Source organism: Caretta caretta, chromosome 23 (genome assembly GCF_965140235.1).
Source record: "Caretta caretta isolate rCarCar2 chromosome 23, rCarCar1.hap1, whole genome shotgun sequence".
Taxonomy (NCBI): Eukaryota; Metazoa; Chordata; order Testudines; family Cheloniidae; genus Caretta; species Caretta caretta.
Genome location: NC_134228.1, coordinates 14,245,325 through 14,272,918, shown reverse-complemented (window position 1 = coordinate 14,272,918; position 27,594 = coordinate 14,245,325). Strand labels below are relative to the sequence as shown.

The 27,594-nt window shown below is 61.1% G+C and overlaps 2 protein-coding genes and 2 long non-coding RNA genes across 7 annotated transcripts; 1 reads left to right on the top strand and 3 right to left on the bottom strand.

Moving 5' to 3' along the window:
- The first annotated feature begins 1,633 nt into the window (after nucleotides 1-1,633).
- On the top strand, nucleotides 1,634-19,236 carry PTPN18 (protein tyrosine phosphatase non-receptor type 18). 3 transcript variants are annotated; one of them, XM_048833440.2, is made up of 18 exons: nucleotides 1,657-1,747; nucleotides 5,347-5,657; nucleotides 7,429-7,537; nucleotides 8,064-8,140; nucleotides 9,152-9,247; nucleotides 12,848-12,886; nucleotides 12,991-13,059; nucleotides 13,430-13,492; nucleotides 13,776-13,918; nucleotides 15,177-15,243; nucleotides 15,341-15,418; nucleotides 15,555-15,635; nucleotides 16,959-17,035; nucleotides 17,529-17,782; nucleotides 18,039-18,115; nucleotides 18,342-18,369; nucleotides 18,646-18,744; nucleotides 19,001-19,236. In XM_048833440.2, the coding sequence occupies exons 2-18, from the start codon at nucleotides 5,619-5,621 to the stop codon at nucleotides 19,066-19,068; spliced, it is 1,464 nt and encodes a 487-aa protein (XP_048689397.2). In that variant the 5' UTR covers nucleotides 1,657-1,747; nucleotides 5,347-5,618; the 3' UTR covers nucleotides 19,069-19,236. The 3 variants fall into 3 exon arrangements, with proteins under 3 accessions (XP_048689395.2, XP_048689397.2, XP_074978640.1); XM_048833438.2 differs by lacking the exon at nucleotides 5,347-5,657 and having other exon boundaries at nucleotides 1,634-1,747; XM_075122539.1 differs by lacking the exons at nucleotides 1,657-1,747; nucleotides 5,347-5,657 and adding an exon at nucleotides 6,109-6,550.
- Nucleotides 9,741-13,930, bottom strand: LOC142069878 (uncharacterized). The gene is made up of 2 exons (XR_012665847.1): nucleotides 13,793-13,930; nucleotides 9,741-12,019 (listed from the first exon to the last, which is right to left on the bottom strand). It is a non-coding gene; the product is annotated as an uncharacterized LOC142069878 (long non-coding RNA).
- LOC142069877 (uncharacterized) lies at nucleotides 14,208-17,282 on the bottom strand. Its single transcript, XR_012665846.1, has 2 exons — nucleotides 17,035-17,282; nucleotides 14,208-15,376 (listed from the first exon to the last, which is right to left on the bottom strand). It is a non-coding gene; the product is annotated as an uncharacterized LOC142069877 (long non-coding RNA).
- A 164-nt stretch (nucleotides 19,237-19,400) lies between the features above and the next one.
- On the bottom strand, nucleotides 19,401-27,472 carry IMP4 (IMP U3 small nucleolar ribonucleoprotein 4). 2 transcript variants are annotated; one of them, XM_075122540.1, is made up of 9 exons: nucleotides 27,352-27,472; nucleotides 26,905-27,013; nucleotides 26,273-26,356; nucleotides 24,423-24,532; nucleotides 24,042-24,174; nucleotides 23,598-23,752; nucleotides 23,184-23,323; nucleotides 22,958-23,031; nucleotides 19,401-19,786 (listed from the first exon to the last, which is right to left on the bottom strand). In XM_075122540.1, the coding sequence occupies exons 1-9, from the start codon at nucleotides 27,352-27,354 to the stop codon at nucleotides 19,674-19,676; spliced, it is 921 nt and encodes a 306-aa protein (XP_074978641.1). In that variant the 5' UTR covers nucleotides 27,355-27,472; the 3' UTR covers nucleotides 19,401-19,673. The 2 variants fall into 2 exon arrangements, with proteins under 2 accessions (XP_074978641.1, XP_048689410.2); XM_048833453.2 differs by having other exon boundaries at nucleotides 23,229-23,323.
- Between the last annotated feature and the right edge of the window lie 122 nt (nucleotides 27,473-27,594).

The following is a 27,594-nucleotide window of genomic DNA, read 5'->3' as shown; positions in this document are numbered from 1 at the left end:
GGCCAGAGGAGGCACAGGGGGTGGTAAGGCCAGAACCCGTTGCTGAATGGCCGAAGCCCAGGGCTGAACCCCAACCCATCACCCCCGCGAGGGTGGAGAACTCACTGGCTGCCCCCTGCTCCTTTTGTGTTTGTCTCTCCAAAGGGTGGCAGGGCCCAGCCCCTGCTGGCGGCCCCAGAGGAGGGGCCCCTGCTTTGCCCCCCATCACTCCCCTTGAGAAAAGCCCCTGGTGGCTGCATTTGAGAAACACTGAGGCCTGGCTCCCAGCGCCCCAGCTCTAATCACTATACCCCACTCCCCTCCCAGAGCTGGGGATGGAACCCAGGAGTCCTGGCTCTCCGCACCTCCCCCACCCTCTCTACTACATGAGTCTCCCGTTGCTGTTGTTCCGATCACATTCTGCTCTTTCCAGTTCCTCCCCACAGGTTCCAGGCAAAGTCAGGGTCCTGTGACTTCCCCATGGGGCAGATGTCTCACCCGTGCCGCTTGGCCCTTCCCCCAGGCCCCAGCCATGCTATCCCCAGGAGTAGGCCAGGGAGGGAGACAGGCAACCTGGGTCAGTTCCTCCTCCCCAAAGCAGGCCTCTCAGTCTCCCTACGGCCCCGGGTAGCCCTGCTCTGTGTCATACATCTGGCATGAAAACCAAGGCCTTGATCTCTCTGCAGACCCTGTTCCACAGAGCTGAGGATGGATCTCCAGTGTCCTGGCCAAATCCAGATGGAGATCCAGATTTAGGGCTCCCTAAATCCCTGTGTCATTGAGATACAGAGAACGCCTTCCCTTCCTGCCCTCCAGTCCTTTGCGGTGGTGTTATGTGTGGCTGTTCCCCACCTGCCCCACCCCAGAGGTGGCTGCATCTCAGTGCCAGGTGAGCCATCCCCATGTACGGAAATGCTTGATATTAATGCCCTGGTCACAGCAGAATTGCACCTGGCATATGTGAGGTTAGTCTCCGTTGCAGGTCATTTCCTGACCACTGGGAGGTGCACACAGCTGACAGGGTCGGGAGGGGAAAGGATCCCAGAAAGGGCAGGGGAAGTGGCTGGTCCCCAAGAAGGGCTGGATACTGGCACGCTGAGCCCCGCTCCCCCCAGCTGTGGGGCAGGCAGGGCCAGGCCTTGGGCACTTGGCAGAGACACCCTGACACCCATCCCCAGGAAGCCAGAGGGCTCAGAGAAGGGGAAGGAAACAACCCAGCACAAAACTGCCCACAAACGTATAGCAAAAACTGCACAGGAAGGGCTCGCCCGGTGCTCAGATGCAGCCACCTCTGGGGAAGGGCACACGGGGGAACAGCTGCACATAACGCCCCACGGAGATGGCTCGCCTGGCACTGAGATGCAGCCACCTCTGGGGAAGGGCACACGGGGGAACAGCGGCACATAACGCCCCACAGAGATGGCTCGCCTGGCACTGAGATGCAGCCACCTCTGGCGCTGTTCCCAGCGGCCCAGCCCCAAAGGTTGGGGAGATTCCTGGCTGGGGCTGGGCGGGATCCCCCAGGTGAGGCTGCGCCCGGACGCCTGGGTTCTCTCCCCTCGCTGGCGGCCAGCCAGGCTCAGGTCTGGGCTCGCCCAGCCGGCCCGTTGGGGGGCGGGGACCTCAACTTCCTCTTCAGTCTGCTCGGTCCTGCGCCCTCGCTCCGGCCACGGGGCAGCAGCTCCGCAGCATGAGCAGCCGGGCCGAGACGCTGCGGGCGTTCCTGGGCGCCGAGCCCGGGCCGGGCCGCCTGGGCCAGGAGTTCCAGGTGAGGCCGGGCCGCGGGGGGAGCCGAGCCACCGCGCCACCCCAGCTCCCCGGGGAATCCCTCCCCCAGCAGGGAGAGAACCCAGGAGTCCTGGTTTCTGCCCCCCCCCCCCGCTCTCACCCCTGGAGCCCACTCCCCTCCCAGAGCCGGGGAGAGAACCCAGGAGTCCTGGCTCCCCGCTCTAACCCACTAACTCCGACTCCCCTCCCAGAGCCGGGGAGAGAACCCAGGAGTCCTGGCCCCCAGCCCCCTGCTCTAACCCACTAACCGCCACTTCTCTCCCAGAGTTAGGGAGAGAACCCAGGAGTCCTGGCTCTCCCAACCACTGGAACCTACTCCCCTCCCAGAGCTGGGGAGAGAACCCAGGAGTCCTGGCTCCCAGGCCCCTCTGCTCTAAGGCACTGGACTCCACAGTGCCCTCCCGGAGCTGCGCATAGAACCCAGGCGTCCTGACACCCTCCGCTCATCTCCAGCTCCAGCGCAAATTTCTGTTTGTAATCATTGATCTGGGGTCTGGGTTTAACTTTCGATTGCTGCCGCCCTAGACAGAGTTAACTCGTCACCTGCCGGCCAGCAAGAGTCAGAGCGCTGCAGGGAGCCCGGACGCCTGGGTCCTCTCCCGGCTCTGGGAGGGGAGTGGGGGCTAGTGGGTTAGAGCAGGGGCGGCTGGGAGCCAGGACTCCTGGGTTCTTTCCCCGGCTCTGGGAGGGATGTGGGGGCTAATGGGTTAGAGCAGGGGGGGCTGGGAGCCAGGACTCCTGGGTTCTTTCCCCCGCTCTGGGAAGGGAGCAGGGTCTAGTGGTTAGAGCTGGACGCCCTGGGCTGATCCTATGAGATGCTATTGGAAGTCTGAGGTTCTGGGTTCCTTGGTGGGTGGCTGGCTGCGTCCCCCATCACTGCCGGTCGTAGCCCCCGGCCCTGCTGCCTGGGGCATTGCAAGTTTTCATGCCGGGGACAAGGCAGAGCCGAGAAATGGCGAAATCCAGCCAATAGCTGCCTTGGCTTTACCCACAGGATTCCTGCACCACCAGCATCCCTGTGGGCCCTGGACCTGGGTACAGCACTTAGCAGAGCCTCCTGGCAGCCAGGGCCAGGCGCTGGGGGGCACCGTGCTGCGGGGAGCAGGGGGCTTGATGGGGGTGCTCTCCCCTGGCAGCTAGGGCCAGGCACTGTGCTGTGGGGAGCAGGGGGCTTGATGGGGGTGCTCTCCCCTGGCAGCTAGGGCCAGGCACTGTGCTGTGGGGAGCAGGGGGCTTGATGGGGGTGCTCTCCCCTGGCAGCTAGGGCCAGGCACTGTGCTGTGGGGAGCAGGGGGCTTGATGGGGGTGCTCTCCCCTGGCAGCTAGGGCCAGGCACTGTGCTGTGGGGAGCAGGGGGCTTGATGGGGGTGCTCTCCCCTGGCAGCTAGGGCCAGGCACTGTGCTGTGGGGAGCAGGGGGCTTGATGGGGGTGCTCTCCCCTGGCAGCTAGGGCCAGGCACTGTGCTGTGGGGAGCAGGGGGCTTGATGGGGGTGCTCTCCCCTGGCAGCCAGGGCCAGGCGCTGGGGGGTGCCATGCAGCAGGGGGCTGGGCAGGGGGCGCTCTCCCCTGGCAGTCAGTGCTGGCCTGAAATCGTTAGTGGGTGCGATTAATTTGGAGGTGCCTGTCCGAGGAAACAGACAACCTGAGCCCTGTAGGGTCATTACGTTTCGCCTCCATCTTTCCTCCCCGCATGAAGTGGGGTGACCCAGCAAATTCCCAGCCGGTGGATGCACTCCAGGTACGTCCCCCAGTGCTTCTTCCTGCAAACGTTTGTCACAGCCTGGCCGTTCCTGGCTGCCTTGCCCCAGAAGTGGATGCATCTCAGCCCTGGGCAAGGAACCACTGCATATAGATGGTCAAGAGCTTGGGAATCCAGTGGAAATCAGCCATTGGGTCTGAGCTATTGATTCGGTCTGAAGGAAATTCCCAGAGTAGAGAATATTCTCTGGCTTGTGTTACTAGCAATCAGGGCGTTAAACTGAAGTGAAATTGAGAGGGAAACCCAAACACTGCATCCACTTTCCCCTTTTTGTTTCACTTCTCCCAGCCCTAGCCCTTGTTCTAACCACTGGACCACCTCTCCTCCCAGAGCCGGGGAGAGAACCCAGGAGTCCTGGCTCCCAGCCCCAGCCCCCGTTCTAACCATCAGACCCCCCTCTCCTCCCAGAGCCGGGGAGAGAACCCAGGAGTCCTGGCTCCCAGCCCCAGCCCCCGTTCTAACCACCAGACCCCCCTCTCCTCCCAGAGCCGGGGAGAGAACCCAGGAGTCCTGGCTCCCAGCCCCAGCCCCCGTTCTAACTGCCAGACCCCCCTCTCCTCCCAGAGCCGGGGAGAGAACCCAGGAGTCCTGGCTCCCAGCCTCAGCCCCCGTTCTAACCACCAGACCCCCCTCTCCTCCCAGAGCCGGGGAGAGAACCCAGGAGTCCTGGCTCCCAGCCCCAGCCCCTGTTCTAACTGCCAGACCCCCCTCTCCTCCCAGAGCCGGGGAGAGAAGCCAGACGGGAAGGGAAGTGGGAGATTCAGTAAGGATGGCCCCTTCTGGTAACTCTCGGTGGCTGTTCCCAGCTGCCCCACCCCAGAGTTGGCTGCATCTCAGCGCCGGGCGAGCCCTTCCAGTCACACTCTCAGCTAGTCCTTCGCATAACTGCAGCCTGGGAGCAGAAGAGGCCGGGAAATCGTCAGAAATTCATCTCCATTGAGTCCTGGTGCCAGTTCAAATAGCCCCTGTGTTGAGCGGGCACCAAATGCAAATTTCCCCCTATCACCGTGGCTTGAGCATGTGAAATAACCCCTTCTATGCTGGCAGCTGCCTCAGGCCGTCACAAACCACACGGCTTGCACGCCGCGCTGAGATGCAGCCACCTCTGGGGTGGGGCAGCTGGGGAACAACTGCACATCACACCACACTGGGGTGGCTCGCTCAGTGCTGAGATGCAGCCACCTCTGGGGCAGGCCACCCAGGGAGCAGCCAGGCATAGCACCGGGTAGGGATAGCTTGCCCGGCACTGAGATGCAGCTATTTCTGGGGAGTGGCAAAGTTCAAAGGTTGTCACAGTTTAAGAGTATAAAACAGCAGAACGTTCTTTGTATAGCCTAGAACTAAGAAGCAGGACTCCTGGGTTCCATCCTCAGCTCTGGGAGCGGTGTGGGGTGTAGCAGATTAGATCAGGGTGGGGCTGGGAGCCAGGACTCCTGGGTTCTCTGTGCCACCTTGGCCAGGTTCTGCCTCAGCTCGGTGCCTCAGTTTCCCGTGTGGCTGTCCAGAGTCGTGCTGGGAGTGAGTCGGGTGGGGAGGGTTAATTCTGTGCAGCTTCGCACTGGCCCATGCTCCCCTCCGACATGGAAATGAATTTTCCAGAAGGGACTTTGTTCCCTTGTCTCTCGCCTGGCTCCAGCGGCTGATTTGTTATATAAATGTAGCCCAGAACAAATCCCAGCTTCCTCCAGGGTGGGGCCAGGCAGAGGGGGAAGGGAAAGCGAGAGGAACCGGCACCCCTTAGTGGGGAAAGGCCCCGTGCCCCATTCCCTGCCCCCTGAGCCAGTCACTCCCTTTATTAAATCCCCATCTCATATTCCAGATTTAGTTACAGCTGACTGGGTCTAGAGATCGGCCTGGCTCGCCCGGTGCTCTGATGCAGCCACCTCTGGGGAGGGGCAGCTGAGGAACAGCTGCACATAACGCCGCACAGGACTGCTGGCCGGCTCTGCTCCCTTGCCCAGCACAGGGGCTGCTCACCAGCCGCGTCCAGCAGAGCTGAAGTGAAAAGCAGAAGCTGCGCCATGGGATTAGGCAGCCCTGGGAACTGAAAACACGGATGGATCCTGAAAGTGAAGGCAACGATGCGAGGAAATGGGCCTCTCTAGGGGGCGCCGTGCTGTGGGGCGTGAGGTGGGAGGCTCTGCAGGGGGCGCTCTCCCCTAGCAGTCAGGGCTGGGCGTTGGGGGGCGCTGTGTCTGCAGAGCGGGGGGCTGGGCAGGGGGCTCTCCCCCCCGGCGGGCAGGGCTGGGCCCTGGGGGGGTGCCTTTTGAAGTCTCGGTCCTGGCTGCTGACGGTGAGTTTCCTGGCCGGGGAAGATCTGCCATTCCCGTAGCAAAGAAGAGAGCTGGGGTCTGCTGGTCAAACTCCCTCCCTGATCCCCCCTCTCTCTGCACCCCACATGACGAACATTTCCCCCGCGCACCCTTCATCCAGGGCTCTGGCCCTCCCATCGTCCCCCGCTGGGTACAAATCGGGCGATCCACCCCGCAGGGAAGCCGCCAACATCCCAGTTTTCTCCCTTTGGCCTGCAGCCGGCGGGGCACAATGCGGGGGGGGGGGGGGGGAACCTCTGTTGGCCGGAGAGTCGGAAGCTGCCAGAGCGTCTCCCCTCCGGATCCCGCCCCTCGGGGTCTCTCTTTTCCCTCGGTCCTTTTGGAAATTAAAATACCAAACCTGGGGAATGAATTACCAAAAACTTTGTGATTTAGCCCAATCCGTCATTGGCTACCTGGGCCGCTCAGCTCCTGCTCTTTCTCCTTCCCCCACCCCACCAAAGCTCTCCGGGGGAAGGGGGGGCGGGAACCCGCGGAAATGAACATCAAAAACTTCCTCATAATGAAAGAAACTTTTATCCGCTGCGAAGCTGCAGAACCTGCCCGTCTCCTGCCACCATCTTCGCTCCACACCTGCTTCTCTGCAGCCGCGGGAGACAAAAGGGCCCCAGCATGGAGCGCTGGGCCGGAGCTGGAGCCGTGGCCGCTGGCGAGCTCCTGGCTGAGAACTGCCAGCTCCTGGCGTCCAATGTAACCCCCCTCCGTCCCCCGCAATACCCCGCCGGTGAAATACTGACCCAGCCATTCCTCTGCCCTGGGGCTGCAGGTAGCTGGGGCCCCCTAGAGCCCAACCCCCTGAGCCAGTCAGTCCCTCCATTCCTGACACCCAGCCCCCCTGCTCTAACCACCAGACCCCACTCTCCTCCCAGAACCGGGGAGAGAACCCAGGAGTCCTGGCTCCCAGCCCCCCCTGCTCTCACCCACCAGACTCCCCTCCCCTCCCAGAGCCGAAGAGAGAACCCAGGAGTCCTGGCTCCCACCCCTGCCCCCGTTCTAACCCACCAGACCCCACTCCCCTCCCAGCGCCAGGGAGAGAACCCAGGAGTCCGGGCTTTCATTCTGGAAGCAACTCCTGCACGGATTAACTCTCCTTGGAGGGTTGTTCCGTGGCAGGGGCGGGTTTTTGTCTCCCGCCCGTTCCAGGGTGGGCGTGGGTGTGCTCACAGTGGGGCCCAGAGCCGGCAGAACCGGCCTGTTCCCAAAATAAACCTGACTCAAGTGCTCAGGAATGATCATCCCTGTGCGAGCCGTCTCTGTGCCGCGTTACGTGCAGCCGCTTCCCCCGCTGCCCCGCCCCGCCCCAGAGGTGGCTGCATCTCAGTGCCGGGCGAGTCAGCCCCCCCATGGCTCTTACCTTTGGAGTTTGGGGGTGCTGGGAAGTCTGAGTTTGGGAAAGGGGCTGAGGTCACAGGGAACGGGGTGCTGTATACTTGAGTATTAGGGAGTCAGGGCATTAGCTGTGGGGCTCACAGAGCTATCGGCTGCTGGGGTGCTCTCTCAGTGTCCCTGCTTAACCCCGTCTTCTCCACAGCCTCCTAATCCCCCTCCTGTCCCCTCTCTCCACCCAGGACATCAAGGCCCGAGCCAGCGCCTTCCGGCAGCAACAGGGGTTCTCCGCAGAGGTCGGGGCCAGGAAAGAGAACATCAAGAAGAATCGGTACAAAGACATCCTGCCATGTGAGTGTGGGAGGGGGTTGCTGGCACTGGAGTGTGCAACGTTATGTGCAGCTGTTTCCCCCAGCTGCCCCACCACAGAGCTGGCTGCATCTCAGCTCCAGGGGAGCTGTCCCCTGTGATGTTATATGCAGCTGTTCCCCCAACTGCCCCGCCCCAGAGCTGGCTGCATCTCTGTGCCAGGTGAGCCGTTCCTGGGCAGCATTATGTGTGGCTGTTTCCCCCCAGCTGCCCCACCCCAGAGCTGGCTGCATCTCAGGGTTGGGCTTAGTAGATTCCCAGGCCAGAAGCGACCACTGTGAGTGTCTCGTCTCACCCCCTGTATCCCACAGGCCAGAGAACGGCCCCAAAGTAATTCCCGCAGCAGAACCTTTAGAAGAGCACCCCAGCTTGATGTAAAAACAGCCAGAGGCGGAGACTCCACTGCGCCCCTCGGGAAACGGGCCCCGTGGTTAATTCCGTTCACTGGCCACAATGGGCCCCTTACTCCCAGGCTGAATTTGTCGATCCCTCCCTCTCTCCCCGGCAGACGATCAGACCCGGGTCGTTGTGAATCTCTGCACGGAGGAAGGGCAGACGGACTATATCAACGCCAGTTTCATCCAGGTAACCCCCGCCCTCCGCAGCAGGGGGCACTCGCCCCTCGCACCAGTGCTGGCCCCGCCGACCCAGTGCAGCACTAGGGGGCGCTGGGCTGCAGGGGGTGAGCCGGGGATTCTGCAGGGGGCGCTGGGCTGCAGGGGGTGGATGGGGGGACTCAGCAGGGGGCGCCGGGCTGCAGGGGACGGATGGGGGGACTCAGCAGGGGGCGCCGGGCTGCAGGGGTGGATGGGGGGACTCAGCAGGGGGCGCTGGGCTGCAGGGGACGGATGGGGGGACTCAGCAGGGGGCGCCGGGCTGCAGGGGACGGATGGGGGGACTCAGCAGGGGGCGCCGGGCTGCAGGGGACGGATGGGGGGACTCAGCAGGGGGCGCTGGGCTGCAGGGGGTGAGCCGGGGATTCTGCAGGGGGCGCTGGGCTGCAGGGGACGGATGGGGGGACTCAGCAGGGGGTGCCGGGCTGCAGGGGGTGAGCGGGGGACTCAGCAGGGGGCGCTGGGCTGCAGGGGGTGGATGGGGGGTCTCAGCAGGGGGCGCTCGGCTGCAGGGGGTGAGCCGGGGATTCTGCAGGGGGCGCTGGGCTGCAGGGGACGGATGGGGGGACTCAGCAGGGGGTGCCGGGCTGCAGGGGGTGGATGGGGGGACTCAGCAGGGGGCGCTGGGCTGCAGGGGACGGATGGGGGGGGCGCCAGGCTGCATTGGGGGACTCAGCAGGGGCCGCCGGGCTGCAGGGGGTGAGCAGGGGATTCTGCAGGGGGCGCCGGGCTGCAGGGGGTGGATGGGGGGGGTGCCAGGCTGCATTGGGGGGCTCAGCAGGGGCCGCTGGGCTGCAGGGGGTGGATGGGGGGTCTCAGCAGGGGGCGCCGGGCTGCAGGGGTGGATGGGGGGGCTCAGCAGGGGGCACGGGGCTGGGGGGGGTAAGCAAGGCACACGTGCTACGGGGGGGGGGGGGGTTCAGTGGGAGGCACTGCCCTGCAGGTGGCGGGTGACTTATTTCCCCCCTTTGTCTCCTGCCAGTGGGCGAATAACAAGAGATGCTACATCGCGACCCAGGGGCCGCTGCCTCACACCGTCCTGGATTTCTGGCGCATGATTTGGGAGTACGGGGTGAAGGTGGGTGTAACACTTCTCGAGGGCCCAGGCCGGGCAGTCACCTGCTCACCCCCGTAGCTGGGTGCCAGCACCCGGACACCCCCGGCCGTTCAGCCACCCAAACATGCTCCTCTGAGCTGGGCCCAGATCCTGTACCCCTAAAGATGCAGTGTGTGCCCCAAACACCCCTTGCTCCTGGTGGGATTTCCTCTGCAAACGAACCCAGGAAGAGGATTTCTCTCGCCTTGAATGCTCTCTTCCGCTATCTGTGAACTGTCCCAACTTGGCTGACTCCCTGCGGAGCACGAAATCTTCTCTCCTGGTTTGCTATCAAATAAGACATGAGGCATTTCTCGGGGGGAAGAGGGCAGGGGGATAGGCAAAGTATGTTGTCTGGCATCATTTCGATTTGCCGAATCGGGGAAAAATGTTTGCCATTTGAATTTGGAACAGTTCGTCGTCGGGGCCAAATTTCAGTAGAATTTGAAAAAAGAAAAGGAGTACTTGTGGCACCTTAGAGACTAACCAATTTATTTGAGCATGAGCTTTCGTGAGCTACAGCTCACTTCATCGGATGTTCCTCAGAATTTGAGGAATTAGCAAATTTCGGTGCCGTTTTTATTCCACTACGAACGCGACGCACCCCGCACGTTGCTCAGACAGGCATAATTGAACCGTTCCTATACGTGCCGGCGTACCCCTTGCATTTGCAGGCCGCGGTGCGTGCCGATGTGCCTTGTCCACACCTCCAGCATTGTGATTTACGGATCCACAGTTTGCAATTTCCACACCGCCGCCAGGGATCGGCTGCAGGGACACTCGCGTGGGTGCCGGTTCTCCGTTGCGTGTGGCCCAGCCTGAGGGTGGCGTGGGATCAGTGCCGTGACCTTTCGTGCGGAGAGGCCGGTTTCCCTCCGTAGGTCGTCCTTCTGCAAGTTCCTTTAGCCACTCGCGTTTCTCCAGGGATGTTCTCCAAGCCGATTTCTTGCTGCGCCCACCAATACAGGAAACCGTATCGCAGCCTCTCAGCCTACTCTGCGGGGTCAGCTCGCGTCTCGCTTGTCCCCGCAGCAGGCTTCTTCGAGGCCCCGGATCTGAAGATTGCTGTGTGCCACGGAGCATGGGCTTGGAGTTCTGCACCGGATCGGGGGTATTTCCGGGATGGGCCAAGGAGCGGAACAGGTCGGTCCTCGATGATTTTCCTGATTGACTGCGGAGCACGTCTGTCGCGTCGTTCCTTGCGCAGAAGCCGGTGATGGAGCTGGGCCGATCTAACTTCCTAGGCTGCACCTGCCCCTCGTCTTTTCCAGTGGGTCGCGGAATTTGGTGCGGACGCTCCCCCGCCCTCACCAGCCCGTTCCCCGCACAGAGCGATTCGGTGGCTCCTGGCCAAATCGTTCTGCACCCAGAGTTTCCTGAATGGGTCTGTGCAGCCAAATCCGGTGCTGCGAATACTCGGAAGCGTCGTGAGCCGCTCCATTTCCCCCCACGGGGCGGCGCTGCTTTCCCGCCGGTGGGGCAGCGTGGTTGCAAGCTGTTTGGTGATCAAGCCCAAGGCCAAACGGTTTTCTGGTTTGGGCACGTAGATTACAGGCGAGAGCCTGGCTACTGAGCACTGCCCCAGTTCCTGGGATACCTGGGCGACCAGATGTCCTGATTTTTGAGTCTTTTTCTTATATAGGCTCCTATTACCCCCTACCCCCGTCCCGATTTTTCACACTTGCTGTCTGGTCGCCCTATAATTCCTTTTCTTTTCTCAGTGGCACTGAGCCACGCTTGGGAGCGCGCCGGATCCATAGAGCCCTGCCTGGAAATAAAATTGGTATCTGCATGCAGTCCGCGGTGGTCCGCAGATATCCACCTGATTGAACCCTTCAAGTCGGGGCTGGTTCCTTTCCACTAAGTACATAGATCCCCGTTGGGCAGACCTTACATGGGCACGTTGGTGAAAGAACAGGACGTGTTCTTCTGACGGCCTCTAAATTCCATCCTGTTGAGCGCTGGCGAAGGGTAGGACCCGCGCCAGGACTGGGACAGCTGCCCACGTGGATGCCACCGGCTCCCGGAAACTGCTGGCAACAAGGTTTGTCATAATCTTCCGCAGGATTTGCAAAATCCAGGGGCTTCGGTTTGCGGCTCTTGGCACGACTCAGAAGCGGGGGGGACACCACTTGCCACATGGCCTGCGGCGCGGCCTCGTGTGATGAGGGGCTTTATGCATCACTTTCACCAGTAACTGCCCACGCTCGCGTTCCCCTCCCTAAAATGCCACTCTCGGGCCGCGCCCCCAGATCCAGGATCCTGCGGGCGCTGCCCCGGCACCGTTGGGAAGCTCTCCGCCATGCGTAGGCCCCTGGGTGCGGAATCAGGATGGCCTCATCTTTTCGTTCCATCAGAGCCGTCAAGACCGTGTGGAAGCCAACGGGGGAGGCTTTTCACGGCAGAATGCCGCGCCGCCATTTCACAAGCCGGGGCCTGAAGGCCGGGCACGGGGCTGAAGCTCCATCATCTCCTGAAATCCTGCAAGGGGCTTAGCACCTTCTGTGTTTCCTGCTGCTTCTCTTCACGCACTCCTACGAGGTTATCTTCCCTCACTTTCTCCCAAGACAGGCTGGCCACCTGACGGAGTCACAGAAACACGGACACGCTCTTCTGCCGGCCGGCTAGTCCCTCTTCCTCGCCAGTGCGTTGCCCGGGGTAATGCCCAAGACTATGCGAGTGTCATTTCACTGCTACATGCACCATGGAGAGAAATTCGTCTTCCGGCTCCGTCTCGTTGATAAATTTCCTTCCCTGGCACAAGAGAGACAAGAGCTTTTATTGGCCCAACTTCTGCTGGGGAGAGAGACGAGCTTACAGAATGAAGGCTGTCCCATGCTGCTGCGCGGCTGTTCCCCAGCTGCCCCGCCCCAGAGGTGGCTGCATCTGAGCGCTGGGCGAGCCATCCCTGTGTGGCGTTATGTGCGGCTGTTCCCCAGCTGCCCCGTCCCAGAGGTGGCTGCATCTGAGCGCCGGGCGAGCCATCCCTGTGTGGCGTTATGTGCGGCTGTTCCCCAGCTGCCCCGCCCCAGAGGTGGCTGCATCTCAGCGCCAGAGAAGCTCTCCCAGTCACACTCCCAGATACTCCTTTGCGTAACCGCAGCCTGGGAGCAGAACAGGCCGGGAAAAGGTCAGAAATTCAACTCCTCTGGGTCCTGCTGCCGATTCAAATGGACCAAGATCCGATGGCTTCTGGGGACGAACTGCCACCCCGAGGCCAGAGAGCAAGACTCCCAGCTAAAGCGGTCCCTCCTAAAATAGTCCCGCTTGCCGTGGGGATGAATTTTGAGGAGTCAGGACCTTTCTGAAATGGCCCCCCTCCCCCGTTACCCTTTGGGGGTAACGACCCTGCAGGACGTGGGCCGGGTGAGGTGAGTCTGTCAGGGCTCAGGTGAGGGCTGTTTGCAAAGAACAGGGTGTGTGGGGGGGAGAGGGGGTTTTGCCAAGGGGAGTCAGGACTCCTGGGTTCTCTCCCATCCTCTGGAAGGGGAGTGGGGGCTATTTCAGTCCAGCCAGGTACTGTTTGGAGCATGCTCCTTCTCTCGCTCTTTTTTCCTGACTGTTTCGTTCCCTTCCTTCCAGGTAATTGCTATGGCCTGTCGGGAAGTGGAGATGGGGAAGGTGAGTGTAGGGGCCAATCTGTGTCCACCCCCACCCCCTGGCTGTGGGGGGCGTCTGAGGGGCGACCCCCATGGACCCTCCATGAACTGACTTTCCCTCCTTAGAAAAAGTGTGAACGCTACTGGCCACTGAAGCAAGAACTGCTACAAATTGGGCCCTTCTCCATCGTCCAGGTACCCGGGAGGGGTTGTGGGGGCAGCCTGGGGGCTCTCCAGGAGAGACACAACTCCCCTTCACTTCCTGTCCCAAACTGCTGCTGGGCAACTCCATCCTGCCCCAGAGGTGGCTGCAGCTCAGCTCTGGGCGAGCCCTCCCTGGGGGGTGTTATATGCGGCTGTTCCCCGGCTGCCCCGGCCCAGAGGTGGCTGCAGCTCAGCGCCACGTGAGCCGTCCCTGTGCAGCATTATCTGCAGCTGTTCCTCACCTCACCCAGAGGTGGCTGCAGCTGTGCCTCTGTAGGGGGACACTAAAGGCATTTAATAACCGTGCAATGTCGGCACCCCCTGAAGCCTCTGTCTGCAGCTCAGCTTGTGTCTGTCTCAGGTCAAGGAGCAGGAGCTGAATCCGGACGTGACAGTCCGCACGCTGAGCGTCAGCTTCCAGAAGGTCGGTGAGCTGTGGGGCGATGTGCTGCGGGGAGCGGGGGGCTGGGGAGGGGGCACTCTCTCCTGGCAGGGCCGGGCACGGCACGGGGCGGGGGCACCATGCTGTGGGGAGTGGGGGGCTGGGCAGGGGGCGTTCTCCCCTGGCAGGGCTGGACACTGGGGGGTGGTGTGCTGCAGGGAGCAGGGTGGGGGGCTCAGCAGGGGGCGCTGTCCCCCAGCAGGGGTGGGTGCTGGGGAGGCCGTGCCGTGCGGAGCAGGGCTGATGCCTTCTGTTCCCTCCCCAGGAGGAGCGGCCCCTCACCCATTTCCAGTACGTGGCCTGGCCAGACCGCGGGATCCCGGACAATTACAGCCATTTCCTGGAGCTGATCGAGCACGTGCGACTGACGCAGGGGGACGACTCAGCCCCCATCTGCGTGCACTGCAGGTAGGGGGCGCTGTGCTGCGGGGGGAGGGAGCGATGGAGACAGACAGCAGTCTTCATAGCCAAGGGTCTGCTAGAAAAAATTAAGCCCCGCCAACTGCAAAGCCCCTCCCACAATCCAAACCCCACCCACTGACTGCCTCCCCCTCCTATGAGCTCCGCCCCTTTTATGCAACCTGAGAAATGGTACAGAGCCGTCATTGAATGGCCAGCGGGAGCGTTCAGAGTGAACACACCCATTAACACGAGCAGGTGCTTAGGGTTCAGAGTGAACACACAGAAATGGGCAGTGTCGCACTCAAACAACGATCATTAGCATCCAGTTAACACTGATGTTAAAACATATCAAGGCCCCATTTAACAGCAAACATTAGGGTTCAGAGTAAACATTCATGTTCTGATAAGCCACACCCGCATTTAAACCTCAAGTTTTAGGATTCAGAGTGAACGGGCCCGTCAGGGTGTCCCTATTTCAACCCTAGTTGTTCTATTTCAGAAGTAATGGTCATTCTGAAATGAGCTACGTCCCCCTTTGAAACACAATAATTAGGGTTCAGTGTTAACTGCCTTGTTGAGATGAGCTATAGCCCCTTTTAAAAACATAATTATTAGGGTTCACAGCTAACAGCCATGTTGAGACAAACCATGACCTTAGTGAAAACCCAGTCATTAGGGTTCAGAGTGAACAATCCAGCAATCTGGGTGGCTGATGCCTGCTGAAACCCATCATTAAGGTCCAGGGCAAATGCCCAGTGCAATGGCACCCCACTGTTCACCCAGGCCTTTGGGTTTGGGATAAAGATCCCACTGTCAACACTCAGGATGCCCCATTTAACTGTCAGTCATTAGAGTTCAGAGTGAACGCCTACCAAAGATGGGCTCAAATTGTAACTCTGGTCATTAGATTTCAGAGTGAACGTACACCAGAGAGGTGTGAAGGTTGCAGCTGTAGCCATTAGGGTTCAGGGTGAACGTACACTAATGATGGTTCTGCATCATAGCTCCATTCACTAGGGCTCCGAGTGAACACCCACCAGAGTCGCATGAAGGTTGCAGCTGTAGCCATCTACTGGTGGTAGAACGTGACTCCCATTTGAATGTCTACCAAAGAGGGAGTCACATTCTACCACCAGTCATTAGGTTTCAGAGTGAACACCCATGGGCAGCGTGTGGGGTGAAGGTCCCCTTCGCCCCCGAGAGGGATTTGATCGGGGGGAATTGTTCTTCACCCATTTTCTTCCTGCTTCCTCCCCCTTGGCAGCGCTGGCTGTGGCCGGACCGGCGTGATCTGCATCCTGGAGCACGTGAGACACCTCCTCCTCCAGCAGGTACCGTGTGTGTCCGTGAGCATAGGTCCGTGCGTGGGCGTGTGTCTGACCCGCGGCTGCCCCCTGCCGGACTCACGAGCCTTCTCCCGTTTTTCAGAGCATCCCCCCGAATTTCAGCATTTTCGACATCGTCCTAGCGATGAGAAAGCAGAGACCGTCGGCTGTCCAGACGCTGGTGAGCCCCTCGGTTCTCCCCCAGCCGGACGCCCACCCTACCCCACACAGTGCCCCTGCTGGGAGAGGTGGGGCCGGGGCCACTGGAGCGCCCCCCCCAGCCAGCCCCCCTAACGTGGCCGTGTCCCCTCTGGCAGGAGCAGTACGAGTTTCTGTACCACGCCGTGGCCGAGATGTTCCGCTCCACCCTGGCCACCACCTACGAGAACCTCAAGGAGGTGAGAGGGGCCCCGGGGCAGGGCCCCTCCAGCGGGGGGGGGCCCAGACGCGGCGCAGGGCCCAGCTCCTCCAGCAGGGGGCGCAGGGCCACTCGAACCGTAACCCGGTTATGATCCCGCCCAAGCACCCCCCATTTCCCCCCCCCCCAGCCCGCTATCCCCCCAGGTCCAACCCCCTTGGCCCCTCCTCCCACTTGAGGAAGTCCCACGTGCCTCCCTTCCCCTTTCGATTCAGCCCTGTAAACAGCTCCGTCGGCCTGTGCGGTAGGAGGGGGGGGGGATCTGGATCCTGGAGGGTTGCTGGGGGGGAAGAGTGTGAATCAGTGGGTGCACCTGGGGGAGGTGCACATGGGGGGCAGGCTGGAGCAGTTGAGAAGGAAGAGATTGGGGTACATGGGGGGTGGGTCTGGAGCAGTAGAGATGGGGTGCAGGGGGCAGGACCGGCAGGGGTTGGGGGGCTCAGTTCCCCTCCCTTCCCCATCTCCCCGGCTCCGTGGGGCTGAAAGGTGGAGCAGTCCCCGGCCCCCCATCCTGGCTCCTGCCTCATGCTCAGGGCTTGTGAATTCTCTCTGCCTGTGGGGGGGAAATGGGGCCTGTCCCCTCTTGGGGGGCGCCAGCTCTCATCTGACCCCTGGGCAGGGACTGGCTGGCTCAGTGGGGTGGGGAATGGGGCGTGGGGCCTGTCCCCTCCAGCGGGGGCCGGCTCCCAACTGGCCCCACAGGGGAGTAGCCCAGAGGGCTGAGACCTGCAAGTTTAGTTCATAGGTGAGCTGGCAACATAACGTGCACGGGAGCCAGAGCCCCCTGGTGGGAACAGGGCCCTGCGCCCCATTCCCCACCCCCGTGAGCCAGCCAGTCCCTGCTGTGGGGCCAGATGGCAGCCGGCGCCCCCTAGTGGGGACAGGCCCCACGCCCCATTTTCTGCCCCCCTGAGCCAGCCAGTCCCCACCCTGGGGCCGGATGGATGGAGGGGTGCGGCTGGGGCGGGACAGGTGCGTGGCGGGAAGGAGGAATGGGGGGCCGGGTGGAGGCCGCAGGGGTGGGACAGGTGCGTGGCGGGATGGAGGAATGGGGGGCCGGGTGGAGGGACGGGGGGCCGGGTGGAGGGACGGGTGCGTGGCGGGATGGAGGAATGGGGGGGCAGGTGGAGGCCGCAGGGTTGCACCCTCTGCTCCTTCCCCAGGCCAGGCCCTCCGGCACCGGCTGGGTTAACCGCCCGCAGCCCGTTGTCACACTTCCTGCAGGAGGAAGCAAAAAGCCAGTGTAACCACCAGGCGGGGACGTCTTCCCCCCTTCCCGGCTCACCCCTTCCTCTCCCCGCAGAACCAGCTGCCCCTGTACGACGACGCCGTGTCCCTGCGCCGCCCCGCGCCCCATAGCAAACACAGCAGCGTCTTACGGTGAGTGACCAGCCAGATGCAGCCACCTCGGGCGTGCGGCAGCGGGGGGAGCAGCCGCATGTAACACTGCCCAGGGAGGGCTCGCCAGGTGCTGGGATGTAGCCACCTCTGGGGCAGCCCGGACCTAAATACTGCAGCAGCTGCCAATGTAGCCTGGAAATGGACAGTCATTAGGGGTTAGAGTTAACACCCCATTGGATGTTACCTACAGCCCGGACGGGGCAATTGCTGTAGTTGCTCTGAGCACCCCCCCTTCCCAGCCCCCACATTGCCCTGCTTTGACCCCCCAACCGCCCCCCCCTTCCAATTAGCCAACAGGCCACTCGCCAGCTACTTTCTGTTTCCCAGAAATAGACTGTGAAGTATCTGCTCCCTGCCCCCTGCTCCAGCCCCAGGGCTACTGGTTACAGGATGGGTGTGGGAGGGGAGCCGGACTCCTGGGTTCTCTCCCTGGCTTGGCCCCAAGGTTACTCTCCTTCCCCCTCCCCCCCAGGAGCATCTCGGTGCCGTCCGAGCCCACCCCGGACCTGCCCCCCAAGATGAGCGACACCTATGCCGTGGTGAACAAGTTCCGGCGGGGGGGCAGGCCGGCAGGGTCCCCCTCTCGGGAGACCAGCCCCGCGTGGTCCCCCATCGACCCCAGTGGCTTCGGGAGGCTGCAGGCCAGCAACTCCCTGCCTGGGAGCCCCGTGAAACGCCTGCCACCCAGCCCCAGCTGTGAACACACCCCCAACTCCGCCAGCGCAGGTACGGGGAGGGGACCCAGGAGTCCAGGGCTAGGAGGGGCTGTGGGTCTGATGGGGGGGGGGGGAGGAAGCCAGGAGGGACCATGGGTCTGATCTGGGGGGGACCTGCATCATGGATCCGATGCAGAAGGAGGGCCTTGGACTCAAGAGTCCTGGGGTGGCTCTGACCCGGGGAGGGGGGACCCCAGCTGCCCGGGGGGTAGGGGGGTCTGACCCAGGGGTCCACACTCTGACCCCTGCCCATCTCTCTGCTCCAGGTGACGCCAGCCCCCGGGGCCCCCCTTCGCCCAGCGCCAGGTGCGGGAAGACCCTGCTACCCAGTCTGAAACCCCCGGTGAGTCCTCCCCCCTGGGCCAGTGACCCCCTGCCCGGCCGGCTGCAGCCAGAGGGGGCGCCACCGTGGGTGGGGCTGGAGGAGGCTGGTGGGGCGAGCGGGGAGGCTTCAGAGTCAGGCCGCCAGGGTTCTCTCCCAGCTCTGGGAGGGGAGTGGGGCCTAGTGGTTGGCGGGATGGGGGCGTGTGTCAGTCTCTGTCGTTCATTTTTCTCCATCTCATCCACAGGCTTTTGTGGCATCTCCCCAGAAGATGGGTGAGTGGGGTGCGAAGGGGGGGCAGGGGATCACACAGCTAAACAGGGGAGGCTACTTCAGTACCTGGATGGGAAACCCCGGCAATTGGAGTGGGTGCGGCAGTCATCGCGGCCTCGCGTCCAAGGCACCCCCAGCCGCAGCTGCATCTCAGGGCTGGCCGAGCCGTCCTGGTGTGGTGTTGTGTGTGGCTGTTCCCCAGCCACCCCGCCCCAGAGGTGGCTGCATCGCAGCGCCGGCCGCAGCCGGGGAGGCCTCATTGTTCTCTCTTCCGCCAGGCCCCAGCTCCCCCCGCCATGACCCTGACGGCTACGAGGCCATGGACCCCTCACCTGGGAGTGGCTGCGGCCCCCTCGCCTCCCCGGGCAACGGTCTCGGTAGGAAGTGGGTGTGGGGGGAGGGGCACATTGGGGGGCAGGCCCCAGGATGGGAGCAGGGGGTGTGTGGTCAGGGGTTGGGACCCAGGAATCTGGGGCAGGCCCCTGGCTCTGACTGGGGACCCAGGAGTCCTGGGGGGGGGGGATGGGACCCCACAGCAGTTTGGATCTGGGGAGTCTGGGCAGGGGGGTGGGGTCAGGCTCTGGGGCTGGGGGGCAGGTACAGGCCCCCTCCTCACTGTTGTCTCTGCCCCAGGCTATAACTTCCGCATCGGGAAGCCAAAAGGACCCCGCGACCCCCCTGCCGAGTGGACGCGGCTCTAGGGGGGATGGGGGCACCAGGGCCTGTGCCCCTCCCCCGCAAACTCCAGCTGGACTGGGCCGCAGCCCTGCATCACCCCACAGCACAGAGCGAGCCCTGCCCCCCATCAACTGACAACAGGCTGGGAGCCAGGACTGCTGGGTTCTCTTCCAGGTGCAGGGAGCCAGGACTCCTGGGTTCTCGCCTTTGACTCAGTGGGGCACTGATGTGAGCTAGGCCCCACAACTTGGGGGCACCGGCGCTAAATCCCACCCCCCCCCAACCCGGGGAGCCCTGGTGGCTCTACCCCGGCAAGACGGGAACGGCCGTGAACAGACAGAAGCAGAAACCAAGCCCAGGGTCGAACCAAGCGGTGTATTAGAGCAGACCCTACAAAAATAAAAGTGTGAAAACAGGAGCTCCCCTGGTGCTTCCCCTCCACCGCAGGGCGGTGCCCCCAGGGGCATCCCTCAGGGCCGGGAGACGCTCCCAAGTCGGAGCTCCTCCTTTGCACTCCGCTGCCCACGGCCCAGGGCCGAGGAAACCGCTCCGGGTGAAATTCCCAGCCGGCGCCGGGCGCGCTCCAGCCGGGGGGGCGCTCTGAGCCAGGCCCGCCCCCGGGCGCCCCTCAGTCCGCGCTCAGGAACCGCCGCTTCCGGGCCGTGTTGGTGTAAGGATGCCAGCACCACTCCACGTCGGCCGTGGCTGCCTGCTCCAGTGTGCCCAGCTTGATCATGTACACTGGAACGAGGGAGGGGCCGGGGGTCAGCGGGGTGCCCCCAGGAGGCAGGAAGCACCCGCTGCTGGGAGACAGGCAAAGCTGGGGAACCCTCTCCCCAATTACTCAGGGTGCGAGGGGCAGGATGGGACAAATTTTCTGGAACTGTCTGAGGAAGCCCACCATCTGCCTCAGTTTCCCCTGGATTCTGCCCAGCCCGGGGGGCGGGGGGGTAGAGACAATCGACAACAGGACCCTGCTGGGGGTCTGGGACAGGGAGAGGGGTCTGGGCTTGGGTGCCTCGTCTTAAATGAGGCTATTGATATAACAGGGATCACAGAAACTTGGTGGAATGAGGAGAATCGAGGGGACACAGTAATACCAGGGGAGAAAACGGAGTGGAAGCAGAGAACCGGTCGGGCTGGTGGGGAAGTGGCACCAGATGTGAAAGAAAAGAGAAGAGTCAAATGAAGTAACAATCTTAAATGAAGCAAACGGTACCGTGGAATCTCTCTGGATGTTATTCGAGCAAGGAATTACTAAGAAGAATAGAGCCGTTGGGATTTACTACCGACCACCTGGCCAGGATGGTGACAGTCACTGTGAAATACGCAGGGAGATTAGAGAGGGTATAAAGATAAAAACCTCACTAAGAACGGGGGATTTCAACTAGCCCCATATTGACTGGAAGCCTAGCGCCTCAGGACGGGATGCAGAGACCAAGTTTCTTGACACCTTAAACGACTGCTTCTTGGAGCCGCTGGTCCCGGAACCCACCGGGAGGGAGAGTCTTGATTTAGTCCTAAGGGTCTAAAGGATCTGGTCCAAGAGCTGAAGGGCTTGGTAACAGTGACCATAACAGAATTACATTTAACATCCCTGTGGCAGGGAAAACACCAGAACGGTCCAACACTGCAGCCTTTAATTTCAGCAAAGGGAACGAGACAAAAACGAGGTGGTTAGTGACACAAACGGAAAGGCACAGCGCCAACAGTGAAATCCCTGCAAGCTGCATGGAACCGTTTTACAGACGGAGGCTCAACTTAAAGGTATCCCCCAAATTCAAAAAGCATCGTGAGAGAACCAAAAAAGAGCCACCGTGGCGAATCAACAAAATAAAAAACAGCGAGAGGCAAAAAGGCATCCTTTACGAAGTGGAAGTTAACTCCTAGTGCGGAAAATAGAAAGGAGCATAAACTCTGGCAAATGAAGTGTAAGAATGTAATTAGGAGGCCAAAAAAGAATTTGAAGAACAGCCAGCCAAAGACTCAGAAGGTAACAGAAAATGTTTTTCAAATACAGCAGAAGCAGGAAGCTGCTAAATAAGCAGTGGGGCCACTGGACGATCGGGATGCTAAAGGAGCACTCAAGGGCGATAAGGCCATTGCGGAGAAACGAAATGAATTCTTTGCATCCGTCTTCACAGCTCAGGATGCGAGGGAGATTCCCACACCGGAGTCTTTTTAGGTGACAAATCTGAGGAACTGTCCCAGACTGAGGTGTCATTAGAGGTGGTTTCGGAACAAATTGATAAATTAAACAGCAATAAGTCACCAGGACCAGAGGAGATCCCCCAAGAGTTCTGAAGGACTCAAATGTGAAATTGCAGGACTGCTAACTAGGGCATGTAACCCGTCATTTAAATCAGCGTCTTCACCAGGTGCCTGGTTTTGAAAAAGGGCTCCAGAGGTGACCCCGGCAGTTCCAGGCCGGTGAGCGTGACATCAGTACCGGGCAAGTGGGGTTGAAACGATCGTAAAGAACAATATTGTCAGACACAGAGATGAACATGATTTGTTGGGGAAGAGTCAATGTGGTTTTTGTAAAGGGAAATCATGCCTCACCAATCTACTAGAATTCTTTGAGGGGGTCGACAAGCATGTGGACAAGGGGGATCCAGTGGATATAGTGTACTTAGATTTTCAGAAAGCCTTTGACAAGGTCCTCACCAAAGGCTCCTAAGCAAAGTGAGCTGTCACGGGGTAAGAGGGAAGGTCCCCTCATGGATCAGTAACTGGTTAAAAGATAGGAAACAAAGGTTAGGAATCAATGGTCAGTTTTCAGACTGGAGAGCGGTAAATAGTGGTGTCCCCCAGGGGTCTGTACTGGGCCCAGGCCTATTCACCGTATTCATCAATGATCTGGAAAAAGGGGTGAACAACAAGGTGGCAAAGTTGGCAGATGATACAAAACTACTCAAGATAGTTAAGTCCCAGGCAGACGGCGAAGAGCTACAAAGGGATCCCTCAACACTGGGTGACGGGGCAACAACATGGCAGATGAAATTCAATGTTGATAAATGCCCATCAGAAAACAGAATCCCGACCACACGTACACAATGATGGGGTCTGAATTAGCTGTTCCCACTCAAAGATCTTGGGGTCGTCGTGGAGAGCTCTCTGCAAACATCCACTCAGTGTGCCGCAGCACCAAAAAAACGACCAGAGCGGTGGGAACCATCAAGAAAGGGAGAGAGAATAAGACAGAAAATATCCTATTGCCTCTATGTACATCCATGGGATGCCCCCACCTTGAACACTGCATGCAGATGTGGCTGCCCCCATCTCGAACAAGATATATAGAAATGAGAAAGGGTTCAGCAAAGGGCAACAAAAATTATTAGGGGTTTGGAACGGCTGCCGTATGAGGAGAGATTAATGAGACTGGGACTTTTCAGCTTGGGAAAGAGTCGACTAAGGGGGGAGATGACAGAGGTCTGTAGAATCATGGGTGGTGTGGGGAAAGTAAATCAGGAAGTGTTATTTACTCCTCATAACACAAGAATTAAGGGTCACTCAATGAAATGAATAGACAGCAGATTTAAAACAAACAAAAGGAAGTATTTCTTCATACAACACACAGTCAACCTGTGGAACTCCTTGCCAGAGGATGCTGTGAAGGCCAAGACCATAACAAGGTGAAAAAAAGAACTAGATAAGCTCCTGGAGGATAGATCCGTCAATGGCTATTAGCCAGGCTGGGCAGGGATGGGGTCCTGAGCCTCTGTTTGCCCAAAGCTGGGAACGGGCACAGGGGATGGATCACTTGATGATTCCCTGGTCTGTTCATTCCCTCTGGGGCACCTGGCATTAGCCAGTGTTAGCAGACAGGATACTGGGCTAGATGGACCTTTGGTCTGACCCAGTCTGGCCAGTCCTATGTTTTTATGAGGGACCCCCAGTGACATGACTCACGTTTCATCTCGAAGCGCGGCCCCACCTCAGACAGCTCGATGTTGCGATGGTCCGTCTTCTTATAAACGTGGTGCCTGTGGGGGACACAAGAGAGGTGGGTCACCCGGCGTGGGCCTGGCTCCCAGCCCCCCTGCCAGCCCTCACTCCCCTCCCAGAGCCGGGAGAAAACTGAGGCATCCTCAGTCCCAGCCATCCCCGTGTGGTGTTATATGTGGCTGTTCCCCACCTGCCCCACCCCAGAAGTGGCTGCATTCTGGGGGAGGCCTGGCACCTGAAGGAGATGTAATCGTCCTGGTTGGCGAAGGTGATGACCCGCTTGCTGTCCTCCTTGGGCACCGGGAAGAGGTACTTGAGGATGCTGCAGACCTGAGGGGCAGAGATCGAGAAGCGCTGGGTTTTGGAGGGCGGGGAGGGGAATTGAGACCCTACAACAAGCAGCCAGTCCCCAGATTGTTCTAATGCCCCCCAGGAGACCCTACAATAAACACATTGCACAAACGTTCCCCAGAGACCCTACAATATCAAAGCGGTCCCTGTCCCCCTCCCCGGGCAGCCCCAGTCCCTAGAAGACCCGACGATAACAAAGCCAGCCTGGGCAGTCTCGGAAGACCCGACAAGGACCCAGCCGCCCCCCGCTCACCCTCTGGCCCAGGTGGGAGGTGAAGTTGTGGAAGATCAGGTGGGGGTTGGCCTCGGACATGGTGCCGATGTCGGGGACCTCGTGACGCATCACCACATTGCAGAGGGTGAAGAACGCTGTGGGGCCGAAGGGCAGGTGGGAGACGATCAGTCCGTCTGGGGGGAGGGGAGGGGGGGGTTAGCCATTGGGGGGGCGGGGATGGAGCTCCCCTGCCCCCCTCAGAACACAGCCCCCACCTAAAAGGCCCTGCAGCCCCCCCACCTTGGAGACCCCCTAGAAACAACAGCAGAGGGGGGTCCCCATCCAGCCCCAACAGAGGGGGGGCCCTCCAGAATCCCAGCAGGACCAGACAGAGACGGAGCAGACCCCCCACACCTGGCTCTCAGCAGGCCTGGACGGGGGGGGGGTGTCCCCCCAGCACGCACCCCCCCACCCCCAGCTCACCCGGCTGCCCTCGGTGTTCATGCAGCACCAGCAGGTCCGTGACGCCATTGGCCTTGCAGGCCCGGAGCAGGGCCCCCACCTCGTGTCGCCCCCGGTTCATGCGCTGGGCGCCCGGCACCACCAGCTTCATCTCCTGCCGACGAGAGGGGCGTGGGCGTGTGAGAGAGACCCTACAACAACAGACCTGCCCCTCCCCCGAACAGCCCGACAACACCACACCCGGCCCCCCGACATCAGGGGATCCGACGACAGCCCCCCCACCCTCTAGGAGGCCCTACAATAACAAAGCCGGCCCTACCCGCCAGCCCCAGTCCCCGGGATGCTCTGCAGAAACAAACCAGCGCCCAGGAGACCCTACAATAACAAACCCAGGCCCTGTACCTTGGCGAACATCTTGAGGCGGGAGCTGGGGTCGCGCGAGGTCGTGATCATCACCTTGGGGTCCTCCACGCCCGCCCAGCGATACTCATCGTCCTGCTGCGTCACCAGCCCTGCCGCGGGAGGCAAGGGTTAACGGGGGGGGCGCCGTGGCCTCTGGCTGGCCACGCCCTCCCGCCCCAGCTCAGGCCCTGAATTCGGTGGGAGACACCCATTTACACCGAGTCAGGGGTTGGGTTATCTTTTAATCCCGCCAGGGAGTGGCAAATTTCTCGCGCCGCGGCCAGTCCCTCGACAGCTTTTATCTCCAGCGACTGGCAGCCAAGTCTTCTCCCGGCCCCGCTGCACTCGGGATCCCCGTCAAACTCCATCTGGACGGGAACCGGAATCCGATTACAACCACACAAAACCGCCCTTGAGGTTTTTCATTCCCGAAAGAAAATGACATGAAAACCAGGCCTAGCCGCGTTCGACTTGTGTCCGCAAATCTCCATTTCACCAGGCCCAGCGCCGGGACCCAAACCATGCAGGTCGGCCGAGGAAGAAAACCACTGCAGCGGGAGGCATCCAAACGGGTTTTCGGGCGGTTTCCTTGGTGTGGTCTGACGTGTGGCGTTGACAGTTTCTCTTAACAGTTCGAAAGCTTTAACTTTTCGATTCGCAGCCTCTCCCATCATTAAAGCATTCCTATCCAACCCGCCTCACGCCCCATCAATTCCCACACGTGTGGGAAAGAATTTTTAAAAGCTGAAAACCCAAAATGAAAATTGAAAGAGCTCAAAATCGCAGGACAAAAGGAGTAAACACCATTATTTTGCTTAACTAATGGAAAGATACAAATCAGGGAAAACGCTTACAAATAACCCTCAGTATCACCCATGGAAATTACAAAAAGATCATATTCTGCCCTACCTGTTAGAAGAGCTGGATACAGGGGAAAAAAAATTGATTAAAACATGGCTTGGATTTGAAACTCCCAGATTTATTGTACAAAGGGAGTATTCGCTGTAACTAGTGAATTTGAACTGATTGTTTCTCATCTCCATGTCCTTCGGGATTTTAGAGCTAGTTGATCTCATCCTCTCCCACCGAGGTTTTATTCAGTGATGGGAAGAGGAAACCAAGCAGCTCCTGATTGGTTTTTTAACCTGGGGCAAAGCTGTCACTGACCTGAGTTCGGTGAACAGATGGACGCGGAGCAAACAGGGGAAGAAGGCCTTCAGCAAAGTGGTACCAGTAACGACCACCCGGTTCGGGGCTCTCTGGCCCGTTAAATATAGATGTTTTTTAATACAACGTAACTGACCATACCAGATTGGAGGGAGCTCAGCCCTGAACGGAAGCAGTCGGAATTTCAGGTGGATTTTTAAACAGAAAAACATCCAAAATCCAGTATAAATTAAGAAAACACCCCGCGTTTTTTGTAACCATCTTTTTTTATCCAACCTGGACGCAGAAGCTTCACGGCTCAGCTGTGGGTGACCAGGGCCAGCTCCCCCTCCCCTCCACCCCCACCCCACCGGCCTCTGCTCCCCCTGCCCCAAGTGAGCTGGCCGCGATAACGGGTCTCTGAGGCTGTCACTCACGGCAGCGTCCGGCCCAACAGGGGGACCCCAACTCAGGTCAGGGTGTCTGTGCAGCACCTGACCCAACGAGGGGAGAGGGATCTCGGCGGCGGGGGTCTGTGCTTCATCTGGAAGTGGCCCACTCTCATGCTTCAGGGCAGACGGGCAGCGAAGAGTCAGGAAGGACACAGAACAATGCTGCCCAAGGGTGTTGGGGAGGAGGGGGTTCCTAGCCTGGAGGAGGAGGCACCAAGCTCCCTTAACCCCCTCCCCTGCCCCCAAACTCACCTTCTGCTCCCTGGTCATCAAACTCGATGGACTTCTGCAGTGCCAGAGCCTCCCGGCGCAGCTCCGTGGGCAGCAGCCGATTCTCTGGGGGGAGCGGGGAGGGGAAAGAGGAAGAGTCAGAGTGTGATTCCAGACAACCCCCCCCCCCCCCCCCCCCGCAAGCCTCGCCCTGCCCCCAGTCCCTTCAGCCCCAAACCAGCCCCTCCTCCATCCTGCAGAGCACCAAGTCCCAACCCTAAGGCCATAGGTCAGGAGAGAGGGGCACCGGCAGGAGGAGGGGGACCGCAGCTCGGGAGTGAGGGGGGGGGCGCAGCTCGGGAGCGAGGGGCGCCAGCGGGGGGGGGAAGGGGCGCAGCTCGCCGGGGAGGGGCGCCGGCCGGCGGGGGGGGGGGGGAAAGGGGCGCAGCTCGCCGGGGGAGGGGCGCCGGCCGGCGGGGGGGGGGGGGGAAGGGGCGCAGCTCGCCGGGGAGGGGCGCCGGCCGGCGGGGGGGGGGGGGGGGAAAGGGGCGCAGCTCGCCGGGGAGGGGCGCCGGCCGGCGGGGGGGGGGGGGGAAGGGGCGCAGCTCGCCGGGGAGGGGCGCCGGCCGGCGGGGGGGGGGGGGGGGGGGAAGGGGCGCCGGTCCGGTCCGTACCCTCCAGCGCCTGCTTGAGTCGCTGCTTCTTGCTCTCGCTGGCGCGGATCCGATCCTCCTGCGCCCGCCGGTGCAGATACTCCCGGCGCTGCCGGGCCTCGCGGCGCAACTGGGCGGGACACACCGGGGCGTGGGGGGTTAACGCGGGGGGGGGTCCCCCCCTCCCCTAGGGGTACCAGCCCCCCCGCCTCCCGTGACCACCCCACAACAGCGCCAGCCCCCCCCCCCCGCACTGCCAGGGGGCCCCAGCCCAGAAAGAGGCGACCCTACAAAAACAAAGCCCGAGACCCCCCCCCCGCCAATCGCCGACCAGCCCCCGCCCCCCAGGCGGCCCGACAGTAACTAGCCCAGCCCCCAATTGCCCCCCCGCGGAGAGAGCAGCAGCAGCCGCGGGCCCCTCCCCCTCTCGGGCGACCCTACAATAACAAACCCAACTCGGGCCCGTACCATGCCGGCAGCTCCCGGCGCTCCGCGGCTCGCTCCCCACAACACGTGGGGGACACGGCCCCCCCAACACCACGGCCTCTCATTGGCCCAGCCTGCCCGGCCTATCAGAGAGCTGGATGCTCAACTGGGCTGGGCGACGTTGTGCCCCTCACAAAGATGGCGGCCTAGGGTGCTGGGAGAGTCACAACCCACCGTTGCCCCTGACAAAGATGGCGGACCAAGGGCCTGGGGCAGGTTTGCCCT

Excerpts from the sequence above, each read along its gene's own strand:
- PTPN18 (XM_048833438.2), top strand. The coding sequence starts at position 1,670 with ATGAGCAGCCGGGCCGAGACGCTGCGGGCGTTCCTGGGCGCCGAGCCC. Across the intron at positions 9,248-12,847 it reads TTTGGGAGTACGGGGTGAAG|GTAATTGCTATGGCCTGTCG; the intron begins GTGGGTGTAACA and ends CCTTCCTTCCAG. Across the intron at positions 15,244-15,340 it reads GACACCTCCTCCTCCAGCAG|AGCATCCCCCCGAATTTCAG; the intron begins GTACCGTGTGTG and ends CCCGTTTTTCAG.
- IMP4 (XM_075122540.1), bottom strand. Across the intron at positions 26,357-26,904 it reads ACTCAAGCAGGCGCTGGAGG|AGAATCGGCTGCTGCCCACG; the intron begins GTACGGACCGGA and ends CGCTCCCCCCAG. Across the intron at positions 23,032-23,183 it reads CCACTTCTGGGGTGGGGCAG|GCACCACGTTTATAAGAAGA; the intron begins GTGGGGAACAGC and ends TGTCCCCCACAG.